Below are 26,179 nucleotides of genomic sequence, written 5' to 3' on the forward strand. Positions count from 1 at the left end.
TTTATTTATAAATAGTAATTATTCTTTTTTTTTAAACTTTTTTTTCCCTTGTTATCGTTTGCTGCTTGAATGAAAAATGCAATTCTTATAGGAGAAAAAAAAAAAAATATTTCTTTAATAATACCGAGATAGAAGATAATTTAAATTTTGATTTATTTTCACAAAACTGATGATTCTATAAGAAATATAATAAAAGAAGCCGTGATCCTTTAATAACTAATTTTTGCTCCAATTCTTAAAAAAAAAAAAAAAAAACCCACACAAATGGAAACATGCATTTCTTTAAATACGATTTACGAAATTTCAGCTCAGCTTTTCCCGACCATAAGAATGAAACTTGCGACTGCTGCTTTTACTAACAAGTTGGCCCCTTTTAATCTGGGTCTTTTGTTGCGATTTCCCCTTCAGATGATTCTGGTGGCAGCTCAACCGAAACCTGGAAGAAATCGTCTGCTCGCATCGTCTTCCGACAGAAGAGAACTCTCCTCGCTCAAGTGAGGTGGTTCTCACTCGGCTCGTTTTCTTTGTTGTCGGTATAAAGGATTTGTTCTGAACCTTCTTTTCTCATATGATATTTCTTTGTGGATAATTATCTCTTGTTTGAAAACACGCCCATAAAGTTCATTGGATTTTAGCACCATTTATGGGAATATGTGATTGTGGATTGCGAATGTTTATTTACCTAACGCGTGTGGAATGTATGGGTAAGTTTTTATTCTATGGAAAAATCAAAATTGCCATTATTTTATTGAGGGTAATTAAAAATTATATCATAACTAAGACTTCATATGAAGCTATGTGTTGATATTATTATTTAAAAATGAGTTCCATTATCCTTTTCCTACTACGAATTCATATTTGTAGTTGTTGCCTAACAATCAAATCAGCATTTAGAATTTTTATTTTTATTTTAGCTTTTAATAATTGATTTTGTAGCCGAGAATTACAGTCATAACTGTGTCCATTGAGGAAACGTTTCAATAATTTTTCGTGTTTATTAAACATTTCCACCCTAACTTTCTTAGAAAAGTGTTCTTCAAATTTGTATGCATATTTGAAAAGATAACAGAATGTATAAAAAATGTACATATTGATTTGAAATATACATATTGGTAAGAATAAATAACAGGATGTATGTAATAAAAATATATTTTAATTTGAAATATACCTACTGATTTGAATAAATAGAATGTTTGATAGAAGTATATATACTGAGCTAAAATAAGCTAATTAAACAAAAAAAAACATTATTAAATTTATTTATATGTTATTATTATTTTAAGAGAAAACTAACTATAATTGTATAATAACAAATATATAAAAGTGTGAAATAGCATATTATGTAGTTTAAATTGCTTTTGCAACTTTAAAAGCGCTATTTAACATTTATTTTTATACGCTTCATATTATTTTAAGAGAAAACTAACTATAATTGTATAATAACAAATATATAAAAGTGTGAAATAGCATATTATGTAGTTTAAATTGCTTTTGCAACTTTAAAAGCGCTATTTAACATTTATTTTTATACGCTTCATCTCCTACAATGTCCAATGAATTATTCAATACTACCATTTTTAGGCCAATAATTTGTGTATTCAGTAATAAAATTAATTTTGTTTCAAATAATTCATCTAATATTATTCTTCAGATCTTTGCAGAATACGGTATACTAACAGATGATGTTTAATATTTTTAAAATAAATATTCAGTACAAGATTAGGAAATATATTAGTATAATTGTGTATTCTAATATATAAATGTAACATTGGCTTCATTTTCAATATAAGTAAGTTTGAAAGGAAGATTGCTATATCAAGACTTTTTAAGAAAGAAAATATTTATTAATAAACACATAAAATGTGAACAATAATTATAAAAATATGTTCTATTTTTTATTGATTTATATTATTTTAAGTGAGAGAAGCTTGAAAATAATTTTTTTAAAGTGTTACGCACATTGTTCATTAGTTATAATAAAATTAAGAAGAATATGGCTTATATTGAATGATAATTAGATATTGAGATTTTTTTCAGTAATTATCACTAATATGTATTTTGGAATGCTATATTATAAACCTTTTAAAACATTTATTTAACTGCATTTTAGAATGTTTTGCTTTTTATTATAATCATATGATATTATTCATTTGTGTAATAATAGGGATTGTTTTACATAATATTCTTTAGAACTGATATAAAACTCACATTGGTAATTGAAATAATAATAAAATTTAAAATGAAATTGACATGATTTTTTTTTTCACTGTACATGCCAAAAAAATTTCGATAGTAATCTTCTTTTCGATTCGTATCGTTTTCTAATTCTTTTTTTAAAATATTTTTTGTATTGAAAACACTTAAATATATTTTATAAAAATGTAATAATTGACGTTGAAATTGTTAGTGAACTTATTTAAAAAAAGAACACAATCGTAGTAAATTGTAATATTATTTTTAGATTTTCAAAATATCTATTAAAAATTTATTAATAAAACAAAACAGCATTTGATTTAAAAAAAATAACAACCACACATCAATTTCTTAAACCAAAAATTGGAGAAATAATGTTAATTCAGTCTTTTTTAATTAGTCATCAGAAATAGGAAAGATGATAATTTATTTAATTGTCAGATTTTTGAAAAAATACTACACTACAGCTGATTTTTACCCATGAATAGTCCAATCATTTCTAATCCTAAATAAAATAAAAATTACCGAAAGAAACTGTGTACGCTAACGACATTCAGTTCGTTTTTTTTTTTTTTTTTCAATTATTATCTATCTATCTATCAGAAGAAGAAAGGGAACCGGAAGACAAACCGACGAAAAATTAGCGATCGGAACGTGAATGAAAATAGAGAATGGAGCAGACGAAAATAACCGTCCCGCGAACAACAGGTGTTCGAAAACACCTTCCTCCGCCCCACCTCGGACACTTCTCAGCGGTTTTAACAAACACCTGCTCGGGTACTCGGGATAATTTTAAGCTTTCTAGAATTTTGGGATTTCTGTGATGAAATTCTGATAATAAATTAATAAATGGTTTAATAAATGGTATGTTTAGGAAATGAACATTATGCACAGAGATTTCAAAGTGCTGTTTCATTAAAATTATGAACATTGATGACACATTGAATATAACAGTGGTTTTTAAAGTAAAGAAAGTAAACAAATTCCTACACAGTAATTTATGTGCATTTTTAAAGGAATTGATTCTAATTCTAATTCTAATTCATCTAATCTGGAAATGTGTCACGTTACAAATGCATTTACGTATGTCATCTGGCATCAAACTGAAAATTGTTTTAACTGTGATGTGGTGTCATGTTCGTTTTCTTCTTACTAGATAATAGTAAATTCTGAAATCAAATTTCTGAGGAGATCTTCAGGTGTGTCGTATAAACTCCTGGAAAAAAGTCAATTATTAATTTAACTGAATATTAAACACATATTGATTTATATTGCTTTGAGAAAATTTTTGAGTCTCTTTGAGCATTATTTGGTACTGGCTTCTCAGAAATGAAATTTTTGAAATCTCGGAGATATGTAAATTTATAATAAAAGTAGGGGAAAAGGTTAAAGGGCGATACACAATAATCTAAAATAACTTTTGGTTATGAATTTTAAATACAAAGCGTTGAGTCAATTATTATTTGGATATGCAAAACTATACTTTATTATTTCAATAACCATTAAATGAATTAAAAGATGGGAAAGAAAAAAAATTTGGAAAAGCATGATAGAAAAAAAAAATATTTAAAAATTTATTTTCACTTTTTTTTTTCAATTTTACTGTAAATAAATATAGAAGAGAATAAGAATGTAATAAAAATTAATTAATAACAATGATAAGATCTATTTATTATTGAAAGAATACGAATACATTTTAAATAAACAATAGATGAAATATATTATCTTATGCAAAAATAATTTTTTTGTCTAGTAATTAACAATTATACGTAACATTCTGTAAAAAGAAAAAAAGGAAATATTAAAAAAATTAATTTTAAAAAGGTTGGTTTTATTTTCGTTCTAAAAAAAAAGAAAGAAAAAAAAAAACCGTATTGATTGTGGTTGATGTCTTTCCGGTATACCAAACTCTGTCTTTTTCACATTTAACTTTACCATTCTAACTTTGAATGACATTTGAGATGACTTAAATGACATACGGAAGGAAGTTTCACACAAACTTTGGTGGTTAGTGTTACATTTAAGCCATTTGAAATGTTAAACACTGTGACTAATGTTCCTTTTGGGACATACTCCATTGTTTTGCTTCGTTGCGAGTGTTGTGCTGCATCGTAATCTTTGGCAGTTCATGTGTTTGTCTTCGGGTTGAGTCCAGACCTTGTCATCTCAGGTTCCACTTATCGTTTTGACTTCGCTTTATGACCTCCAAAGGTCAGAGAAAGGATCAAATTGTGTGCGAAATAAGAGATGTGAAGTTTGTTTTATTGTATTCGTACAGAATGGAAAAGTGTAGTATTGTGAAGTCAATTTTAGTCGTGGAAAAGAAATGGCAGTTCTGTTTTCTGTTGTTTGTTTCAGAAGTTCCCAGTTTCGTGTATTCAAAGCATTAAATAATGATTTTGGGGATTCGAATATTTAGCCTTATCATTCAGAATAATACCGTGAATTCAAATGAATAAAAAACGCTACACATGCCATGTCATCAAACAAATTTTCCTATGGTACGCTGTGGCATTATTACATGATTTGGAGCTAAACAATTCAGAATACGAGGATTCCAGATTCGAAACTTGATTTTTCGTTAAAGATCCGTTATGTGTATCGATCTGTTACAATTAAATCTTTAACACCCTCTCTCTACTGCATGGCGAAAATTCATAGAAGAATTGCCAGTTTTAGTGTGATTTGTATCATCTCAGCGTAATTCAGAATCACAAAGTTTTTTTCAGATCATCTTTCCGGTGTTTCAAAATTAGACATTAATATAAAAAAAATGGAAATATTCATGTTCTCTTTCTTCTTGCAAGATATATAAAGAATTCCTAACTTAATTTGTGGTATTGCTTTTACAATATTACACATGTTACAGACAAATGCAGACTGTAGTTATTTCTTATCTTCAGCTTTTATCCCTCTGTTAATGCAAGCTCAAATGCTTTAGAAGTGTCATAGCAGATTTTTTTTTCGTATGTGATAGGACTTATCTAATTTCTAAAATAAGTATTTGATAATAAGAAAATATTAATGCTCGAATCTGCAAGATGCCCATTAGATAACTTCCTTCGATCGAAAACATCTGCTGCTAAAACTAATTAACGGAATAAAATAAAATTTCATACATATACTGTGTAAAATATAAGAAAAGGAATTCTAAAAAAGAAATTTTATATAAAAAAAGGGGGGGTGGAGTTATAGGAGAAATCTCGAAGCCATAGGAACAAAAACAGGACAAAAATTACAATGAATTCAAGGTAAAAGAATTATTTAAAATTTTATTAATGCTTGAAGTGATAAAAAAATAGGAATAATTGATATACTGGATGAGTTTGGTGTAATCTGCCAAACGAAAGATGTCCTATATTTTACTGCTTGCAAGTAACCCCCGGGGGCACCTCGAAATGAGGATGAGATGCTTCTGGCATGGTGGTTGGTTCTCGCCACCCTGGAGGGTGTACAAATAGGTGGGGGATCTGACTCCTCCCATCGATGACGGGATGTACTTCCATAGGGGAGGGTTGTACCGTGACCGGTGATGGCCCTCAGGATTCAACTACAGTTCCCGCCAGTGTTGCTGTTGCGGTGGTCCGGTCATTCAGCCTTATGGTTTAAATCTGTGTGCCTTCGTGGCGAGTCGGAGAGTCAGTTGGTTGACTTACTGCTTGCAAGTTAGGACGAATAAATTCAGTATGCTGCAAATCGGATAAAAATACTAATTTTAAAAGTTTTTGACGGACCCCCTTTTAAAATAAGCGCATATTTTGAAAAAGCAGAGATAATCTTATAAGAAGACACCATTTTAACTAGGATATCTGGATTTAAAGTCGAACATAATGCGCCAGAATTTTGACGAAATGCAAAATCAAATTGTCTCTAAAATCTTTCGAATGAGCCTACAATAAACCATATTAGCTGCAAATATATTTTCACAAATAAGGAAATATAGTTTATGTCTAGCCTTACTATGCATCTAATCCCAGGAGTATGTATGATTATTGATTTTTAAATTATACTAATTTTACTTCTGTGCTATATTTTCTCTTAGAAATAGTTTTAATTATATTTTACAACTGTATTTTTCATTATGTTAATTTGTGGATTTAAACTGACGAACTCATAGCAATATTAAATATATTTTTTGTGCGCAATAATTGCTGTAACATAATCAAGAAAAAAATTTGAAAATAACGTAAAGGTTAGCGAATCAATCCTAAAACTGCAATCCTAATTATGATACGATGTTTAGAGTTGAGTTTCTTTAGAGTTAAGTTTCTTTTAGTTTTTTTTTTAATGTTTTTTTATCCAGTTAATATGATAATTGTTCTAAATCTGAACTCACAAAAAAAATTAAGAATTATTTATCAGAAACATTTTTTTATATGTTGTTTTTCTTCTTAAGTTTTTGGTATAATTTCATTCATTGTTTTCCATATTCTTTTTTCACAAATAGTATAATAAATTCATCATTTCTTTCCAGATTTCAGTAAATATTTTCATCGATTAAGTGGATATCATTAATCAAACTCGAACGCATGGTGACGACAACTCAAGGTGCAAGGATGACGATCGTTTTCAGCGGAGGCAATTCTCGTTCTCCAAACGATAGTAGGATCCTGTCTGTCGATATTAATCCCATTAGGAGCGTCCAAGATGAAGTGAAACTATGTGGACGAGACTTGGTGACAATACCAGAGTATGTCCGGAGAAATGTGCATTTGAGGATTTTAGATCTGTCCAACAATAACTTGGGACGATCGAAAGACAATGTGATTTCAGACTTATCTGAACTGAAAAATTTGACGAGACTTAATTTATCAATCAACGAATTAAAAACAGTTCCGTTGGATTTCGTTTTGTTTCCGTTTTTGGAAGTGCTATGTTTATCGGGAAATGAACTGGAATATTTACCCGATGGTGTTACAAGTTTGCATAGGTAAGATATTTTTGTAATTTGTATATTTAATAATAATTGATTATTATCATGTGAGAACATGATGTTGTTTTGGTTAGCGAGAAACTCGAAATCGAGTAGGCAATAAATAAAGCATAAATGGCAATTTTCCTCATCATTTTTTAATCGCATATATTTTTTTATCAGTATCGCATTATTATTATGTATGCTTCTTTGAAAGCAGATGCGTTTTTAAAAGGTTGACCTGCTTTTACCAGTATTGCTTTATTATTACGTATGCTTCTTTGACAGCAGATGATTTTTTTTTAAAGTTGACGTAGAACTATGACATCATAGCTGTTATTTCATCTCAAAGCTCCAAAATTTTGCTTGCCAGCTAGAAAAATTGAAAAGAGAGAGAGGGGGGGGGATAGAGACCGATAGAGAAGTCTCGTGATTGTTTCAAACCGGTTTAAACTGGTTAATGACTTAAATTAATTAAGACAAATAATGACTTAAAAATAATAATGTTCTCACATGATAACTTGAAATTTGCGACTGCAGATTTCATTTTAATTTTTATCCAGTTTCTTTTTTTTTTATAATTATTTTATATTAATCCTACATAACATCATGTAGCCATTTAGCTACACATTTTTATTTCCATTTATTAACTTCACATGACTATTCCCAAATGGCAACGGGCCGCGGTGGCCTGGTGGTAGGGTCTCGGCTTCGGAACCGGAGGGTTTCATGTTCGTAACCCGATTCCACCGAAGAACCGTCGTGTATGGGGGGGGGGTCTGTTGCACTTTAAATCCATCATGACCAAACGTCCTCCCGCTGGTGTGGTGTGGCGTGGAGAGGGGGTGTTCCAGCTCAGGTATCATCCTCGTTATCTGATCGCGGTTCAAAATTACGAGGTCCGTCCCAAAATAGCCCTAGTGTTGCTTCAAACGGGACGTTAATATAACCAAACCAAACCAATCCCAAATGGCAACAATGTGTGCTTGGAAATCCTTTTTAAAGATCTTTTTGATAAACATTTATTAAAAAATTTGTATAAGTCAATAGCGACTTTGGAATTAGATTTAAACTGGAAACGTGAAAAAATACCAAGATGGCTGTTGCATGAATAGCTATTTTTTTAAAAGTAATATCAAAAAATATATATTTATATTTTGCACGGTAGAAAACTAATTGTAAAAAGGACTTATTTTTTACGACAGAATTATTATAATGTGTCATTGGAATATTGTTTAATTCATAATGCATTCATTTCGCCTTCTTTAATTATTTATAATTTCACGAAAAAAAGTATTAAAATTTTTTTTTGACAATTTTCCCAAATTATATGCAGCTGTTCAATACACATTTTTTTTTTTTTAAGTAATGCATTCTAGAATTCTTATTTATTTGATATTGTTATTAACAAGATTAGCAGAAAATATTTATTATAATTTTTTCGAATTTAGTAGCTTTTATTTATTTATTATTTTATTTTATGTTCTTCGCAATCTTACATTCTCATTAAATATTTACTTTACAAGAGAATATTTCTAACTATACCTTAATACTTTTAGTAATACTTTTTAAAAACTCTTTAAATGAAATATTTTAATTTGTTCAAGCTTAATTTGATTTCAATATATATATAGAAAATTATTTGAATAAAATCATAAAAATAAATTAAACTTCATAACCTTATGAATGCTGGTGACCTAGTTCATAGAGAAACTAAGAATTTAAAAATAACAAAAAAGCATATTTTGAACAGAAATCTTTATGAAAACAATATATTATTTATACAATATACCTCTATTGATAAATGATAACAAAGCGTGATGTTTATATGTTACGAAAAACAAACCGGATCTAATTTACATTATTTTAAATGCATATGAATTTACAAAAGTGATGGCAAATATATCAATAACAGTTTTTAAAACAAATTTGCTTGATTGAATAAATACCATTTGAATTAATATAAACACTATTTGAAATATTTGTAAGGGATTTTGAATTCATAATTACAATGCTGAATATAATGGGGTAAGAAATCTCACTCTTTTATGGTTTGTTTTTAAACTGTATAAAGTAAATCAGTCATAAACCAGATTGGCAAAAGCCGGTAAAAAGAATAAAACAAAAATATTGTGTTGTTTAGCAATCAACGTGAGAGGTTAAAAGAAAGAAACATGAAAAATTCTGATCATATTTCGCAGAATTTATGCGGATAAAATTTTAAGAAATTAAAAGAAAATGAAAAGAAAATAAACGCCCACTATCAATCGTTTAATGAATTGATATAATTAAAGCTTGATTACACTTAAAAGGCATTATTTGATAATAAATTATGCCTTATTAATTATCAGATAATAATTAAGATAATAAATAATGCCTTACTTACTATAATAAATAAGGCATTACTTTATAAGCCGATATAAATCGTCGATTATAAAGTATATCATAAGTCGATTATAAAGTATATTTACAATAATCAAAATAATTTAAAAACTAAAAACTACAAAATAAAAAAAAAGTTCTTTTAATATAAAGGTTATTTTAAAGATTGTTTTCACAAAATTTATTAATTTGAATTTCTAAAAATGTTTTTTAAATATCATAAAAATTAAAATATAAAACAAAAACTTTAAACCCTTTTTTACTAATTTCTAAAAAAAGTTTTTAAATATGATAAAAATTAAAATATAATACAAAAACTTTAAACCCTTTTTTACTAATATTTTCTGCCACACACACACACACACACACACACACACACACACACACACACACACACACACACACACACACACACACACACACACACACACACACACACACACACACACACATGCAAAGTTATATTCTTTTTAAATTACACGCGTGCTTTATAGATACCATTTAAAGATAATGATATCTTTATCTCATGAATTTTGTCTGAGACGTATCAAGTTTTTGAATTCTTTTTGATTATTCTTTTATATGTATACATCATTACCTTACTTTAAATTACACACAGACTTCATAGATCCGTGTATAGATACTGATTTTATTTTTATTGCATGGGCGACTTGGACCATTTCGAATATAGTAAAATATCTTTAAAATAAGTCTTTTGTTTGCATGTTTTTACCAATAACTTCAGAAAAAGAATCGTTTTTCTTGGATAAAAAAAACTTCTCTCAAAATATGTTGCATAACTGAAAAATACAAAATAGAAGCAAAGACGTGACCATTTTGTTAAACGGACAACACGATCTTTTTCTACGTGATATTTGAAGTGATTGCTCAGACTTTAAGTTGCGTTTTTACATCGACCACTTCAGTTATATCATGTATTTGTGGTTAATAAACATCCATAAAGTAGTTTTATTTTTATTTTGATCTCATCTTTTCCTGCGGGAAACCGATTGTTGTCCAGAAATTGTTGATGCTTGAATTTTATTTTACAAAATCAATGAAAGGATTCGAATAATTTTCCTTCGAACTGAAAATGATTCCAACAGAAATTTCTCACAGGAAAGATTCCTGTGTTTATTCATCCAGAAAATTAGCCATTTTCCGAATCTGATAGAATTGCACTTTCCATAGATTAGCATAATTTTAGGGATTTATTGTGAGAAATATAATATGCTATAAAGACTGACTAATTCATCTCTAAACGTATATTATCGAGTTATGAGAATTTATATGATCGATACGGAAAAATTTTGCATAAAGGCAATGCTCTTCGTGTATCTTTTAGAACATTTTAATCCACTTTTAAAATGTAAAGTCCAACAAAAGTTTCGTATTCAAAACAAACATATCAGGTGAAGATCCATAATCAAATTTTTTGCTATTTAAAAAAAAATTAACCCTTATCTTTAAACTAATTTTCTATTTTTTCACAACAAACTATTAATTTTGAGGGCTAAATAGGGAAAAATACAATTTGTAAATTGAGCTTTTAATTAAAACTTATCAATTGAAATCATCTGTCAGTGCGTAAAAATATATTTTTTTGTTTTAATTATTTTTTTGAACTTTTTAATATTTAATTTATAATAATTATTGGAAATTATCAAATGTCAAATATGACATTATGATAATTTTTTTAAGTATTTCCACACTGGGCTGGAATTAAACTTTAATTATATTAATCGATTAGCTGTTAGTTAATTTCAGAAAATATTATAGCAGAGTAATGTCAGTGAATCAAACTTCAAAATTTTAGCGCGTGAGAAAGTGAAGTGAGAACTGTATTTTAAAATTGCAACTTTAGTAACATACAATAAGTATATAACATGCAGAAAACAAGTAAATAACATGTTAAATATTAATATATAACGCACCAAAAGTCTTAGTGCTACAGATGCAAACGCTGTATGCTTTTAAATTGAATTTCTATTTCATAGAATATTCTGGAAATGTTTTAAATTCACATTTGATTTAAAAATACATTCTGATATAATCTTTGACGTGACGTTAGGTCATATGACAACTATTATAACACGTCTCATCTTACAATGTATTGCTCTTTCTTTTACCTATATTTCTTATTTCAATAATTACCTTATTTTAATAATTTCTTTGGATCTCGGAATCGGAACTGGAGGGTTTCAGGTTCGAGACTCGATTCCACCGAAGAACTGTCGTGTAAGCGGGTCTGGTGCACGTTAAATTCGTCCGGGCTAAACGTCCTCTCGCTGACGTGGTGTGGTGTGGAGAGGGGGCTGCCAGTTCAGGTGTCGTCCTCGTTATTTGACCGCGGTTCAAAATTACGAGGTCCGTCCCTAATTAGCCCTAGTGATGCTTTAAAACGGGACGTTAATATAATTAAACTAAAAAAAAGCACCCATTTTTCTTATTTTAATAATTACACATATTTCTTATTTTAAGAATTTCCTGTATTGTAGTTAGCACAATTTTAGATGTAATGCGTCATAAGTGATAAAATTAAATTCTTGAAGAAGATTAAATATATATCACGTCACAGTGTATAGACACTGTTAACATAACTTGGGCATTCTCATCAATGGAAATCGCGGAAATTTGAACCCTAAATAAAAGGAGTTTTGTCCTGTTAAATAATATAATTGATGGTAAAATTTAAACTTATGAAAGGAATGGGTTATTAATTGTTATATATAAATTATAAAATTATAAAACATCATAAATTAATTTCAATCTAAAGGATTTGTCTTTTATTAGCAAACTGAAAATATGTACTGTGATACGATAATGTACAAGTTCGAAACCTCAAATCGGTAAGTTCAGGGAAAAAAAAAAGAACTCTGCATAGAATTACATGTAAATAAATAAACAAACATATTGTATGCGAGTAAAAATTTATTAATTGCAATGAACTCATTTTGTTTTCGATATACTAAAATTAAAACTTTAAAAAATTAGAGAATATCAGGTGAATTTAAAATCTAAAAATTGACATTTCTTATTTTAAATAGTCTCTTAAAAATATATTATATCCCAGAATTAAACCAAAATGGTAAATTTATAGATGCATCATGTTTGTAAATACGAGTATAAAATTTCATATAATAAAATGAAATAAAAAAACTTTTTATAGGCATATTGAAATTTGAAAGGCTTTCATATTTTGAGAAAAACCATGAAAAAAAAAATGTATACTATAGAAGTTTCTATTAAACACTTGTGTTTTGAACCTCCAGTTTTTCAAATCTATATATATTATTCATTTCTGTAATGGTATAATTTCCCCTATTTTATGAGGATAAAATCGAAAAATCCTTTTTTTTTTTTTTTTTGCAATGTTCACAAGCACACAAGTTTTTTTAAAATAAAATTAACATAAAAATACTGAAAATGCTTATTTTTAATTTTAATTAAATTGTACTTTATATTAAACTATAAGATAAATAAATAAATAATTTTTTAATTAAATTAAATAAGAACCTTTATTCCTTCCTCGCCTATTTTACTTAAAAAAAGAGGAAACAGGCGCAAAGATAAAGATCTCGACTAATTTCCTTCTTTTTCTTTTTTTGTTTTGGCAACAAGAACAGACGTTCTTCCTCTGTCTTGGTGACGTCTCTTGCCTCGACCTTGTTCATGGGCCGTGGTGGCCATCCAGATGTGGCAAAGAGTGTGAATTTTTAGTGCGTGTCTTCGTGTTTGTAGGATGTTCGCTGTTCAATTTGCCATTTTAACCATTTGCCCACAGTTCCGGACACATGCATGTGTCGGATGTAATTTTTAATCTGTGAGGTATCTTGTTCCTCATGGCTATCCACGGCGCTGATAAATGATGTTTACAAGTCATGCCTCGATTAGGATTTGTTGTTGTTTAGACAAACACCTTTCAATATGTTTAGAGATTGAGATAGATTGGAATTTGGATGAGCTCAGTGTCAGTTTTAGAAAAACTATTGATGGATACTCTAAACCTCCGAATCTTCCTTCGTTGAGAATAGTAATATAATATTAAGTTAAGGTGTACGTACACACTAGAAGATTTTTTTAAAATTTTAACTTTAAAAATCCAGTCTTTTCACAGTAGGTCATAAATATATGTTTAAACTCATTTCAGTGAGAAAAAACCATATTACACTAATTATTAATTAATTAAATAATATTTAATGAGCTAATTAGCCTATTTTTTGAAACATGATATCTCAAATTCTAATTTGTACAGGCACGCAATTCTAGTTGGAAATGATGCCTAATATTAGTCTTCATGTTGTCTGCCTCAATCAAGTTATAAAAATATATAGTTTTTTTAAAACAATTTTTTCATCAACGATGAACAGAAAAAGCGAGATTTTTTTTCTGTGATTTTAACTTTTAAATAGCTATAAAAATTTATTTCCTTAAATATAACTTTGATTGAGGCACAAAACATCTGCTAGTTCATACACATTATTTTGATATATATATAATTGTGTTTGGTTCATTTCTTGTTGAGTTATGATTGTTTGAATGAAGCAACATAATAGAAAAATATCATGCTTCATAAAATGAGTTTTTAAAAAACCGTAACTAGAGTTTTTAATGAAAGCACCTCAAGAAAAATAATTATAACTCGAGAAATATTTCGAAAATTGACAACATCTTGGTATCGTTTGAAAGCTAAAGGATGAGAAAACATTATTAAGCAATAAAAAAATATTCGATATTTTGAACGATTTTCGAAGTTTCAAGTGTGTACATACACCTTAATAAAAAAAATTTGATATAATATTTAATATAAAATAATATTAATTTGGGAAAATTGGTATAAATAAAAAAATAGACAAATTTAAAATTGCCCATTTATAAAATCAATGAAAAGAAAACCCATACATTATGAAAACTTTTTTTCTAATCTCTGTGAAGTCTAATCTCCGTATTTTTTTACTAATCTCTGTAATTTTAATTAAATAGTACTTTATATTAAATTATAAGCTAAATAAATAAATAATTTTTTTAATTAAATCATATAAGAAAATTTATTCCAGAAAAACAGATGATCAATCCATTGTTGGATTTGGCTTAAATGTTGATAGATGCCTGCACTATAGATGTTAAATCTATGCACCAAATTTTATCTATCTGTCTCTTCGTTTTGTAATTATCGTGTAACCTTTTATTCGGACAACTTTCCTTTGCCGTCTTTTTTACTTAAAAAAGAGGAAAGATAAAGATACACAAAGAATCTGCAATAATTTACTTGAGGCTTGGAATAATAAAATTATTCATTAGATAATAAAATTTAAAACAGACCCAATGGTCTCCCTAAAATTTTCTTGCAAACTCTCTAATAAAGGTGTTATCCCAGAGAAAGTATTGCATTTCTAGAACAATTAGGAAATATTAACTTTTGGTGTGAATTTTGCATTTTTACTGAATCTATCGCATGATTCAAGATGCGCGATTACTCCTTGGCAAGCGCTTAATAGTATCCGAAAATCGAATTTGTATTTTAAATAAATTATTCTCAACCGATTGAAACAAAAATTTTAAACAGAGCTACACTTGTAGCCATAAAATCACATACCAAATTTTATATATTGTTGCATCTTTGTTTATCGTATTTACATATTTCTGAATGTACAGAAAAACAGCTGATCAATCCATTGTTGGATTTGGCTTAAATGTTGATAGATGCCTGCACTATAGATGTTAAATCTATGCACCAAATTTTATCTATCTGTCTCTTCGTTTTGTAATTATCGTGTTACCTTTTATTCGGACAGCTGGGCAGACGGACAAACTTCCTCTGAACGAATTTTGACCAAAATTTAATAGATATCATCACATTTGATCTGAAAATCGTTTACCAAATTTCATCCTTTTAGCTCAAAATGTTTTTGAGTTATCATTGTCAGAGAAGGACTGACAGACGGACATTTTCTAAAAATGTATTTTTCGAACTCGGGAAGTCTAAAACGTGGAGATTCGTCAAAATGCCGAGTTTGAGTTTTTTGACGATTGCTGCACCTCTATGCTTCATATACGAGAAAGTAAAAACAAATAAAGTATGTAGCACCTCTTTTTCCTCTTGAGCAGAGAGCACCCCCTTGTGGCGTTTTACAGAAGCCCGTTGTGGCGTTGACAGACAAGCAGTTGAACGGGAGACCTGCATCCTGAGGTTGACTTTTTTCTATGCGCAGCCCTTGCGCTAACGCCGAATGCTTTCGGTTGGAAACGGTGGAATCCCTCCACCATACTGCTTACTTTAACTTACTTGTCTATGTGTTTTTTGTAAATTTTGTAGTGTAGCTGTGTTTGTGTAGATTAAAAATATTATTAACAAGTATTATTAGTGTATTAAAAAATTAGCAGTATTTTGTATTAAAAACCTGCTGCTCAAAACAAAATTAAAAGAGTATAAACCACTGATATGTATACTCTAGAGTTTAAATCACATTCAAATTATAATTTAACTTTTAATGAATGGTTAAACATTTTCTTTGGATATTCATTGTACTTGATTTCCTTATAATATTGCTTACAGCAACTCATTCTTTTACTATAAACTTCCAGATTTTATATCATGCATCGCATATAGAGATGAAATTTAATTAAATTCAATCGATTAATTAGAAACAAACATCTGAAAACATTAAAATATTGTAGTACTATTTTGAGCAGATAATTGGGTAAAGTTATTTCATTACAAAATTGAATCTTTATAAATATTATAGAAGTTACATTTAAAGATGTTGCAACTACAAATTTATGATTAAATTCCTCATTTATAAATTTCTTGTATCATATTTTTGCATGGCAACCGTTAATTTTCTTTTTGCTGTTGGTATTGTATATTCATTTTTATTACCATTCATAATTTTTATTCTTTCTTAATTTTTGTTTCCAAACGATCTATAATAAAATACTTATCGTTTTTCTTCATTAAGAATTATATTATTTATATTCTTCTAAGCTTTATTTAGCAAATGCCTTAAAAAGAAAGTGTCGATAAATATTTTTGAGTCGATAAATATTATTGATATTTTTTTTTATATAGACATATCAAATGATGGATATGATGATGGGGTGGATACGGCACGATAATAAATTCTATCGAAATATAATTTAATCAATTGAATAATCCATAAAAATATCCTGAATGGATAATTCAGAATAAGTGAATTCTTTTATATTATTTTTTTGTCGCTTATAATAGCTTTGCATAATTTTGTTAATTTAAAAATGTTTCATTTTTTATATCTTGGATACTGTCAACGAGGTCCGTCCCAAAATAGCTTTAGTGTTGCTTTAAAACGGGACATTAATATAACTGATCCTGCTGATTTGTGCCCATTTTGCATTAGAATACCAAAATGCATGATTTTTATTTATTTTCCATAATACCATATAACATTATTCAATTTTTTAAGATTCCATATGTAATACATATGGATATTTTATAAATTTATATAAAATATTCATCTCACCCAATCATGAAGTAATTTTTATGTTATATTTAAAAACTCAGATAGAATGAATACCCATTCATTTTTTAAAAAAGTAATTATGCTAGAGTATTATCCAGTACTTACTTACAAAAAAAAAAGGCACTCAATTAACCTTTTGAAAGGCAAAGGACATTGATACTACCGAAAATAATCACATGATCTTCCGATTGTTCTTAACAAGTTTATTTAACAAAGGATTACGATCTTTGATCTATTAAGATAGATGAATAAGTGGCCTATTTTATAATCGATGTGCTGCTCATTCACTGCCTAATTGGATTTCTAATGAGTCGTTCTTCGTTTTGCACTACTTAATTTTCATTCAGTGAAGTTAATGCTGTTTGAACTTCCATGATCTTTCAAAGCATCATCAAAATGGGTGTTTTCAATTATAATGAGTAAACGGATGGTGTGATATCAGACAGTTGATAACTATTCTTTCCAGTCTTTTTAAATTAACAAAGACCTTGTAAACAAACGTATTGGTGTTGTTTTTAAAACAGTCCAGGTGAGATTAGGCTCTGTTTTGTTTTTGTATTTTAAAAGCCTTATTGTTTTTCATCTTTTCTTAGTATTTTACATTTAATAAGAACCCAGATAGAAAGATATGATGTTTCTGATTTATCTAAATAATACTGATTGTCTCAAGTGACCAGCTAGCTCGCTGGGAATATTGGTTGTGTTTGAAAAAATATTTGATAAATCGTTCAGATATAACTTTATGATTGAAGCCAAATTATCTGACATTAATTTCATGCTTTTTCAATTGTATTACTTAATTATACATAAACAAATACTTGTGACATCCTATAGACAGCCCCGTAACGTCATAGAGTTATTAAAAACGTAAATATCTGATTAATCTTCTTCTTTAGCTTTCCTTTCAACCTTCCTTCACCTTTAGCTTTCAACAATGGAAGAAAATCACGTGACTCAATATTTCATGAAACTATGAAAGAGTTTTGAACTTCAGAGCAACAATAGGAAAAAGATATCTTTTTAAAAAAATCGTCAAAAATCATTTCAAATTTGCACGTCTACTAAATTGGTATTAAAAAGACAATTTTTTAAATTTTAAAATGGCATAAAGTTTAATTTGTGCAATAATTTTTTCTAGAAGTTATCGTGGGGAAAACGCCAAAATTTCCTCGAGTTTTTAATTATTTAAAATTCTAATTAAAAATTTTTAAAAATGTCTCCACCTCCAAAGTACCCCATTACCACCCTCCAAAGTACATATGCGCCAAGTTTGGTAGTTTTAAATAAAACGGTTTGATCCATAGAGCACCACATGCGCGCACATACAAGCGCATGCACGCGCGCGCGTACGCACATTTATCTTTATTGTTACTAGAAATTTCATTGGAATTCTTTGCACTTTATTCATTGATTTCTTAATAAAGTGGATGCCGCTTAATGTGGCTGTTTTTAATGTTATCATTTGCTTTATATTATCAAAATCCTTTGGTCCTGAAACGACGAATTTAAATGTGCATAAAAATATTCGTTTAGTGTGGTCATTACATTGGTCAATGTTATCACTTTTAAAATAAAGAATTTGCTGACCTTTCATTTTCAATCAGGCGGTTAACGACTATCTAGGAGTCATAATGAAATTTCTCGTTCCATTTGCAAGGAAACATCTAGGAGTCATTTTTTCAAGAGATAGAGATTAAATTCTTTTATCTGGATTAGAAGAATCTGGAATGGCTTAAAAGAATATCTGTGCTTCTAGGTTTGAGTTGAATTTTAAACTATTATAAACTCCTGCTACTTATGACTAAATTGCAAAAGAAAAATGGATTTTCAAAAAAGAACTGATTTGAGTCTTATAGGCAAAATTGAAATTCTTTACTGGTATGAAAGTTTATCTAAAATGACTCAACACAATACTGCCAGCACAAATAAAAATTTCACAACCTCTTCTTTGTAAAATTTTGAAAAATCGTTGATTTTTTTTTGTGTGCAAGATCAAATAATATATGTTAATGTTTCTGAGAAGAAAGAATGTGTTGATGAAAACCCACCAGAAAACTCCGAAATGTGTCAATCTCTTGATATTTTGAAACATGGCATGCAGCTAATTTTTAAAACAATACAATGGCGAACAATATACATATGTTGGAAATGCAAATTAATTCGGTCCATTTTCAAAACATGGCTCTGGCTGTTGTAATTTTTTTCATAGTGACAGCTGATTTCGATGGTTCCAGAGAGGTTAGACATCTGTCAATAATATTCATAAAAACTGTAACTGTACTGAATTTACTGCAGTGAATATGTCAAATTTTGTATTAACTAAGCAGTATTTGCGGAGGGTTTCAGTTTTCTGCTTTAATTGGAAGAAAAGTGAAACTGAAGCTCATTGAATGCTTATGGAAGCTTATGGAGACAATGCTCCAACTGATAAATCATGTAGGGAATAATCTCGATGTTTCAAGAATGGAGATTTCAGCCTCACTTTGGACAGCCCCAAATATCCAAAGACAGAGAATCGGAAGCATTGCTCGATGAAGATCAGAATCAAACTCAAGGTGCTTGCAGAATCATTGAAAGTGACTGAACAAGTTATTTCCTTGCGGCTGAAATTCATGAGAATGATTCAAAAGCAAGGTAATAGGGTGCCTTAAGAACTGAAATCGAGAGACGTCCCAAAGAGATTTTTCACTGGAGAGCAGCTAATTCAAAGGCAATAAAAAAAAAGTGGTTGTTTACATGGGATTGTGAATGGGGATGATAAATGGATGTTCTACGACAACATTAAAAATAAAAAATACTACACTATGTCCGGTCAATCGTTGCCATCGACCTCAACATCAACATCAAAGTCGAATATCCATTTATCGAAGGTAATGCTATATATCTGGTAGGGCCAGAAGGGTTTGTGTACTATGAGCTGCAGTAACTTGATGATTCCATTATAAACGATCGGTATAGGCTACAACTGATTTTTTGAGACCTGCATTACGAGAAAAATGGCCGGAATTATGAGTAAAGACATGACAAAGTTATTCTTCGGAATGACAACGCTCGGCTTCCTATCGCAAAAGTCGTAAAAATATTTGGAAACTCTCAAATGGGTTATTTTACTGCACCCTTCGTATTCCTTCGTCTCCTTCTAATTACTGTTGTTCCGATGGAGGTAGCGCGACTTTGCTGGCCAATAGGTCTCTTCTTTCGCAGAAATTGAAAATTGACTCCTGATTTGGATCACTTTTTCGTGATGGAATTCGAAAATTGTCTGAGAGATGGGAATAAGTAGTAACAAACGATGACCAATACTTTGATTAATCTGTTCATTCATTTTGCTCTGAAATAAAGGCATTTTTGACCACAAAAAAATCACCATATTTCATGAGAACATGATTTGTCTTAGTTAAAAAAGCGGGAGACTTTCTCTCCAAAGCTTTTTTGCATACTCTCTAATAAAGTATTATCTCCCGCTGCCGTAAAAAATCCTGGACTTTGGGTAAGGCAGAGAAAGCCTTGCTGGCATTAGTGTAAAAAAGTTACGAAATGTTAACCTTTGGTATAATTTTTTACTAAATCTGCTATGCACTCTTGATCACTTTTTTTTTCAATTTATTAATGGTATATGATTAATAGTATCAGGAAGTCGAATTTATGTTTTAGACGCGCTTTTCCTAAACCCATTAAAATTAAAATTTGGCACAGAATTATATTTGATTTGGTAGTCACAAAATCAAATATCAAATTTCATAACTTTATTTGATATGTTAAATCATTGCGGTTTTGAGTTATCGTTTTTACAAGATTCTGAAAATACAGAGCGGTAGAGTTCAAGCTCTTATCGGATTTGGCTGAAAATTTTTATTAAGTGTTTAGAATATAAATGTAAAATCTGTGCACAGACTTTTGTTCATTTAGTTCTCTTCGTTTTGTAGTTATCGCGTTAATTTATATTCGAACAACGGGGCAGACAGACTTCCTCTGAATTTATCGCAGAATGACAGACAAACTTTTGTTCATTTAGTTCTCTTCGTTTTGTAGTTATCGAGTTAATTTATATTCGAACAACCGGGCAGACAGAGTTCCTCTGAATTTATTGCAAAATGACAGACAGACGGACAGAATTTTTAAAAATGTGTTTTTCAGGGTTGTCTAAAATGTGGAGATTTATCAAAATCTCGAATATGAATTTTTTTACGATTACAATATTTTCTCTACTTCATATACGAGAAAAAAAAATCGAAATCTATATTTTAAAATTGCAGTCTATATTTAATTCTAGCAAGAAACAGCAATCGTATTTTAATTTTTTTCGAGTGAATTTCTTTTAAAATCAATAAAAAAACCAACACAAGAACATTTCGAACATTTTTTTTAAAAAAAGTATTCTGATGGTTCCAAAATGAATTTACGGTTATAGGTCAGGTTGATGCATTTCGATTAGAAGAAATTGCAGACGATTTCGGAGCTTTAATAGATCCTGACCTTTTCGAATAATTGCAAGAGGGAAGATAGTGTTCGTTCTCATGAAATAATGGATTCATACGGACTCTGTGGCCGAGTTAGCTCTCTAAAAACCACACCTACGCAATTCACGAGAGTGCAGGTTCAGCTACCGTGCTCTCGTTTTGTTAATGAAAAGGGGAGTGACGCGACCGATATATTCTTTTTCTTCCACAAGAAATAAATCATAAACAAGAGAGGAAGAAAGAAAGGAAGACAGACACTGTGGTGTTTTTCTAAATAAAAGAATAGTATTTATGTACGTGATATTCAAACCGAATGGATATAGACTTTTTTTATGAGTGTGGTTTAATTGGCTAATTTGAAAATTATCCAGGGCATATGAATTATTCAAACAGATGAAAATAAGCATTCAATTATTTACTCATATATTCTTAATAATTGTGTCAATTACAATAAAATTAGGATTAGCAGGTTTTTCTAATATTCTGACTGCTAGCAAAAATGCTTACATTTTATACACAGCCCTGTTTATAAACAAAAGAATAAAAATAAAGTAAGGAAATGACATTATTTAAATGAATTCAATCCATAATAAACATAAAATAATTTAATGATTGACAACGTAGTTTTAGCCTAAGGGAATTTGGATATTCTCGATAAAAAAATCTTCGCAATTTGAATTATAATATTTTTTTTTTACAGTATGTATAGAAAGAATCGTTTTCCTTACAAAATCGCATAAAAATATGTGTTACTTAAAGTATTCCTTTTTTTAAGCATCAAATCGAAATTTTTTTGTGATACGATAATCTTCAAATTCATTAAAATTATTTATTTAAACTTAATTAATTAGTTTTCAATGCAGTTTACTCTCATTATTATTGTTATTATTACTATTATCCATTTGTACTCTCTAGCTGTTTAAAAATTAATTATTGGATTGTTAATTATTGGATTGCTTTCAAGTTTCTTATTTTAGAAAGTTGATCCTTTTTAATTTTTAAACTCAAACTGATGGCACATGCCCGGTGACATATGTACCATTAGTTTTAATTAAGGCTGGGTTTAAAATCCCAGTCCTGCCACTCAATTCAAATTTTTTCAAGCAATGATTCGCCAATTTCGGTATCATATTTTGCTCAATTAAGACTTCAAGAAAAGATGCGAACATTTTGGTGACGGTTTAGAACCATTTTCATATGACCATAACTATTTAACTGAAAACGTTTGCCAATTATCAAAATATATTTTGATGATGTACCATGCTTTGTTTCTAACATCTGTACATTTTTTTGGTGCATTTTTATTACAAAGCAGGAAATGTATCCATGTGTAAATTTTGGAGTGAAATAGTTAGATTCGAGAAGACGATGTTTTTGAAATATTCATCAAATTTATATTTTTAACCTCAAAAATTATTAATTAAATTTAGTATTATATTTCAGATTGTTATGAGAACACATTAATATTATCAAATGTTCTTTAAAGTGAAATATTTTTAAGAGTTACATTTTAATATTAAATTTAGATTGCTATGATGTATGGTATGGTATTGCTATGAATGTATGGTGATGTATTACACAAGAAGTCTACTTGTCGCCAAAGTATTTTATCTTTTACTGTTTAATTTTCCTTTAAAATAAATAAAATAGTATCGAAATGAAGTTTCAATGCTCATATGGATATAAGCAAAATATTAATAAAAAATTGATATTGAAAGTGTTAAATAATATTTTTAGAAGCATATCTGAGTTAGTGCACTAATACTTTGTTAAATAATATTTGGTAGCTAAATAGGTATAAATATAGATACTATTATTAAATAATGTTGACGACATTCAGTTTTAGAGAATTTATAACAAAAACTGGATATTGTAAGCCAAAAAACAATACAAGAAAATGTATGTAAATATAACTAAATGTGCTGCAAATTTTAATGACGAAGAATTTTTCTTTCAAACATAAGAAATTTCAAACAATCTTTTTGACTTAATTTTACCAAGAAAAAAGAAGTTTTTAGTTTTCAACTTTATTTTCAACCATGCGTTAATTAGCCTGCTTGACTTGTATGAAAGTTTGGCAGATCCAAGCACAATCTAAATTTCCTAAGCGAAACTTACTCATTTTCTCCCATATAAATTTTTCATAATATTTTAAAATTTCCACTATAATAAATCGAATAATTTATTCGTTAGAATTTCCTAATAACTCTCTTTTCGATAGAAATTATAATGAATCTTTTATGAAATTTTCTTCGTTTTCTTGAAAATAATTCAAATTATTTCTGAGTTTTTACGGTGGTCACTGGCAAAAGAAAAGAAACGTAGAAAGTAACGAGAATTGAATTGCAGGTGAATAAAGTGATATTTGCTTCTGTATACCTCAAGTTTCATGAAAGAATTCAATAAAATAAGAAAATTCTCGTTTAAAATATAGATTTTATTTGAATGAATATAGATAACTAGTGTTGAGAACCAAATTATATACAAATATTCAAGTTATTTGTACACAGCGAATAGTTTAGGGGTTTTATTTTCGGAGTAATTTCTCTCTTTACCGTTAATATAAGAGAATGTGTATGTTTGCTGGCTCTTTACAGGATAGACTGTTTGACCAAGAGTTATAGTTGACACTATGTTGGCATGGAACTCGATTCTTTTGGAAGGTTCATGCATACAATAAACAGAGCAGGTGTAAAGCTATTAAAATAACAGGCTGTTATGTCTATCGTAATTTCATGCTAAAAATTTTTTTTCGAGGGATATATGAACTTTGCATAATGCACACGTAATTTAATTGAAACAAACGCAGCCAATATTCTCGGAAGACCAACTAGCATCCAAATATATGTGCAATAATTTCAAAAGTAATTTGAACAAAAAACAATCTAAGTTGTAGTAGTTTTTTTCGATATATATTATTTAAATTATTATTATGTATATCATAGAACAAATTTTTTTTATTTTGATCAAACGATTTGCGTTGCTATAGTAATCCTTTGTATTATATATATATATAAAAAAAATTAATATTTTTGTCCACGCCCACTGGACGCATATCCTCAAATATGCAAAAAAATTCCATAAATGTGGTCAGTTCCAGTTACATTTACGTTAATCGATTAAAGAGATACTATGAGATCATATATCAATAGCAGGCCAAGAAAAAGTTGGGAAGAAATAGGTAACTACGAAAGACTAAATATTAAACTACTATTTAAACATTAAAAAAGGAAAGACAAATCCCTTGTTATTACTTCATATGCATGCATTTGCTTGTTAAAGTAATAAAGATGTCCATTTTCATCTTGTTCAATAACTAAATTCTATACCGTCAAAGGCAAAGTTGGAAAAATGTTTTCTATGACGAGAAGAATTGTATTTTATGGTCTTTGAGTTAATAAGCATATTTTCCAGAAAGTCATAAAAATTTATTCTTTATACAGTCCCAAGGTGATATCAATCATATTTAGTAAAATATTATTGGCACTGTAACAGTTTAAACAAAAAGTTATTATTCTGCGATTAAAATTGTGCGAGTTAAAAGGCATTGAAAATTTCTATTTTACACGAATTTTGTAGCTAAATCCGCTTAAGGGATAGTTTGCAAACTGAAATTATACATCGTTGTGTTATTTTTTCAAATTATTTTTTAAAATAAATTAATGAATGGCTCCATTTTGGTTAAATAAACTATAATTCGAGCAATTTTAGTTATACGATGAGATTTTTTTGGCATCTATTTTAGAATTTAAAAAAATATAAATACTATAATTTTTTTTAAAAATATGACCGATAGTTACGGGGACTGTATAAAAATTAGAATTCGTATTTTTTTTTTTTTTTTTCAAAAATAGATTTATTGATTCACATAACATAAAATATAGTTATTTCCATGATTTAAGGGATTTTTCCAACTGAAACGGTCTCTAACGGTTTAGAAATTATTTCCTGGACCACGGTAAGAGTGAATATCCTGTATATTGTTTTATCATTAACACTTTTCATTATTTATAGTAATTATTTCATAGGAATGTTCTTAGATATCATTTCACAAAAAATTAACCAAAAAGACACTTTAATTAACAAATAATTTTAATGAGCTGAGTTTAATAATTTGTGGAACTGCAATAATATAGAAGTACAAGGCTCAAAACAAGTATGATCTTTATAGCTATCTTCTTGATTTTTCCATACTTCTTCTTTTTTTCTTTTTTTAATTTCTTTTCTTTCTTTTTTTTCATTAACTTAATTTTATTTTCAAGAGATGATGAGATCATTGTGCACAGCTGGCACCTGCAGGCATTGAAAATTCTCTATCAATAAGGCAATACAATGAATTTAACGTTTGAACGTTATGAAAGTTTCTCCAGTGGATTCTTAGCGCCAATATGGCTCAATGGGAGGATATTTTTGGGAAAGGTTTCATCAAAATGACATTTGCCGGACATTCTCTATCACTTTCCTTATCATGTCAGTGGATTAATTGCAGTTCACTCTATTCTAGTAGGTCTTTCATGATATATCTCACCTGTTTCATTCTATTCATTGGTATTCCTATATGAAGCCATGATGGACGTCGCATTAAAATACATTGTACGTCCTCTCCTTTACTCATCTCAAGCCTCTGTATTTCCACCTTAAATTCATGTTCATGGATTCAATGGTGCGAGAGAAACAGATTGAGAGAATATCAGCATGGATTGGATATCCAGCTCTCTAATACAAGGGCAATT

At 28.9% G+C, this 26,179-nt stretch overlaps 1 protein-coding gene across 1 annotated transcript in view; it reads left to right on the forward strand.

Annotated features, from left to right (window-relative positions):
• The first annotated feature begins 504 nt into the window (after positions 1 to 504).
• The window catches only part of LOC129988290 (PH domain leucine-rich repeat-containing protein phosphatase 2-like), a 95,821-nt gene continuing 70,146 nt past the window's right edge, over positions 505 to 26,179 (forward strand). Inside the window, exons 1-2 of the mRNA XM_056096478.1 lie at positions 505 to 704; positions 6,668 to 7,123. Coding sequence (XP_055952453.1) covers positions 6,723 to 7,123 — 401 coding nt within the window. The 5' untranslated portion in view covers positions 505 to 704; positions 6,668 to 6,722. The remainder of the gene's footprint in view (positions 705 to 6,667; positions 7,124 to 26,179) is intronic.

The sequence above is a fragment of the Argiope bruennichi genome, chromosome 10, assembly GCF_947563725.1.
Source record: "Argiope bruennichi chromosome 10, qqArgBrue1.1, whole genome shotgun sequence".
Taxonomy (NCBI): domain Eukaryota; kingdom Metazoa; phylum Arthropoda; class Arachnida; order Araneae; family Araneidae; genus Argiope; species Argiope bruennichi.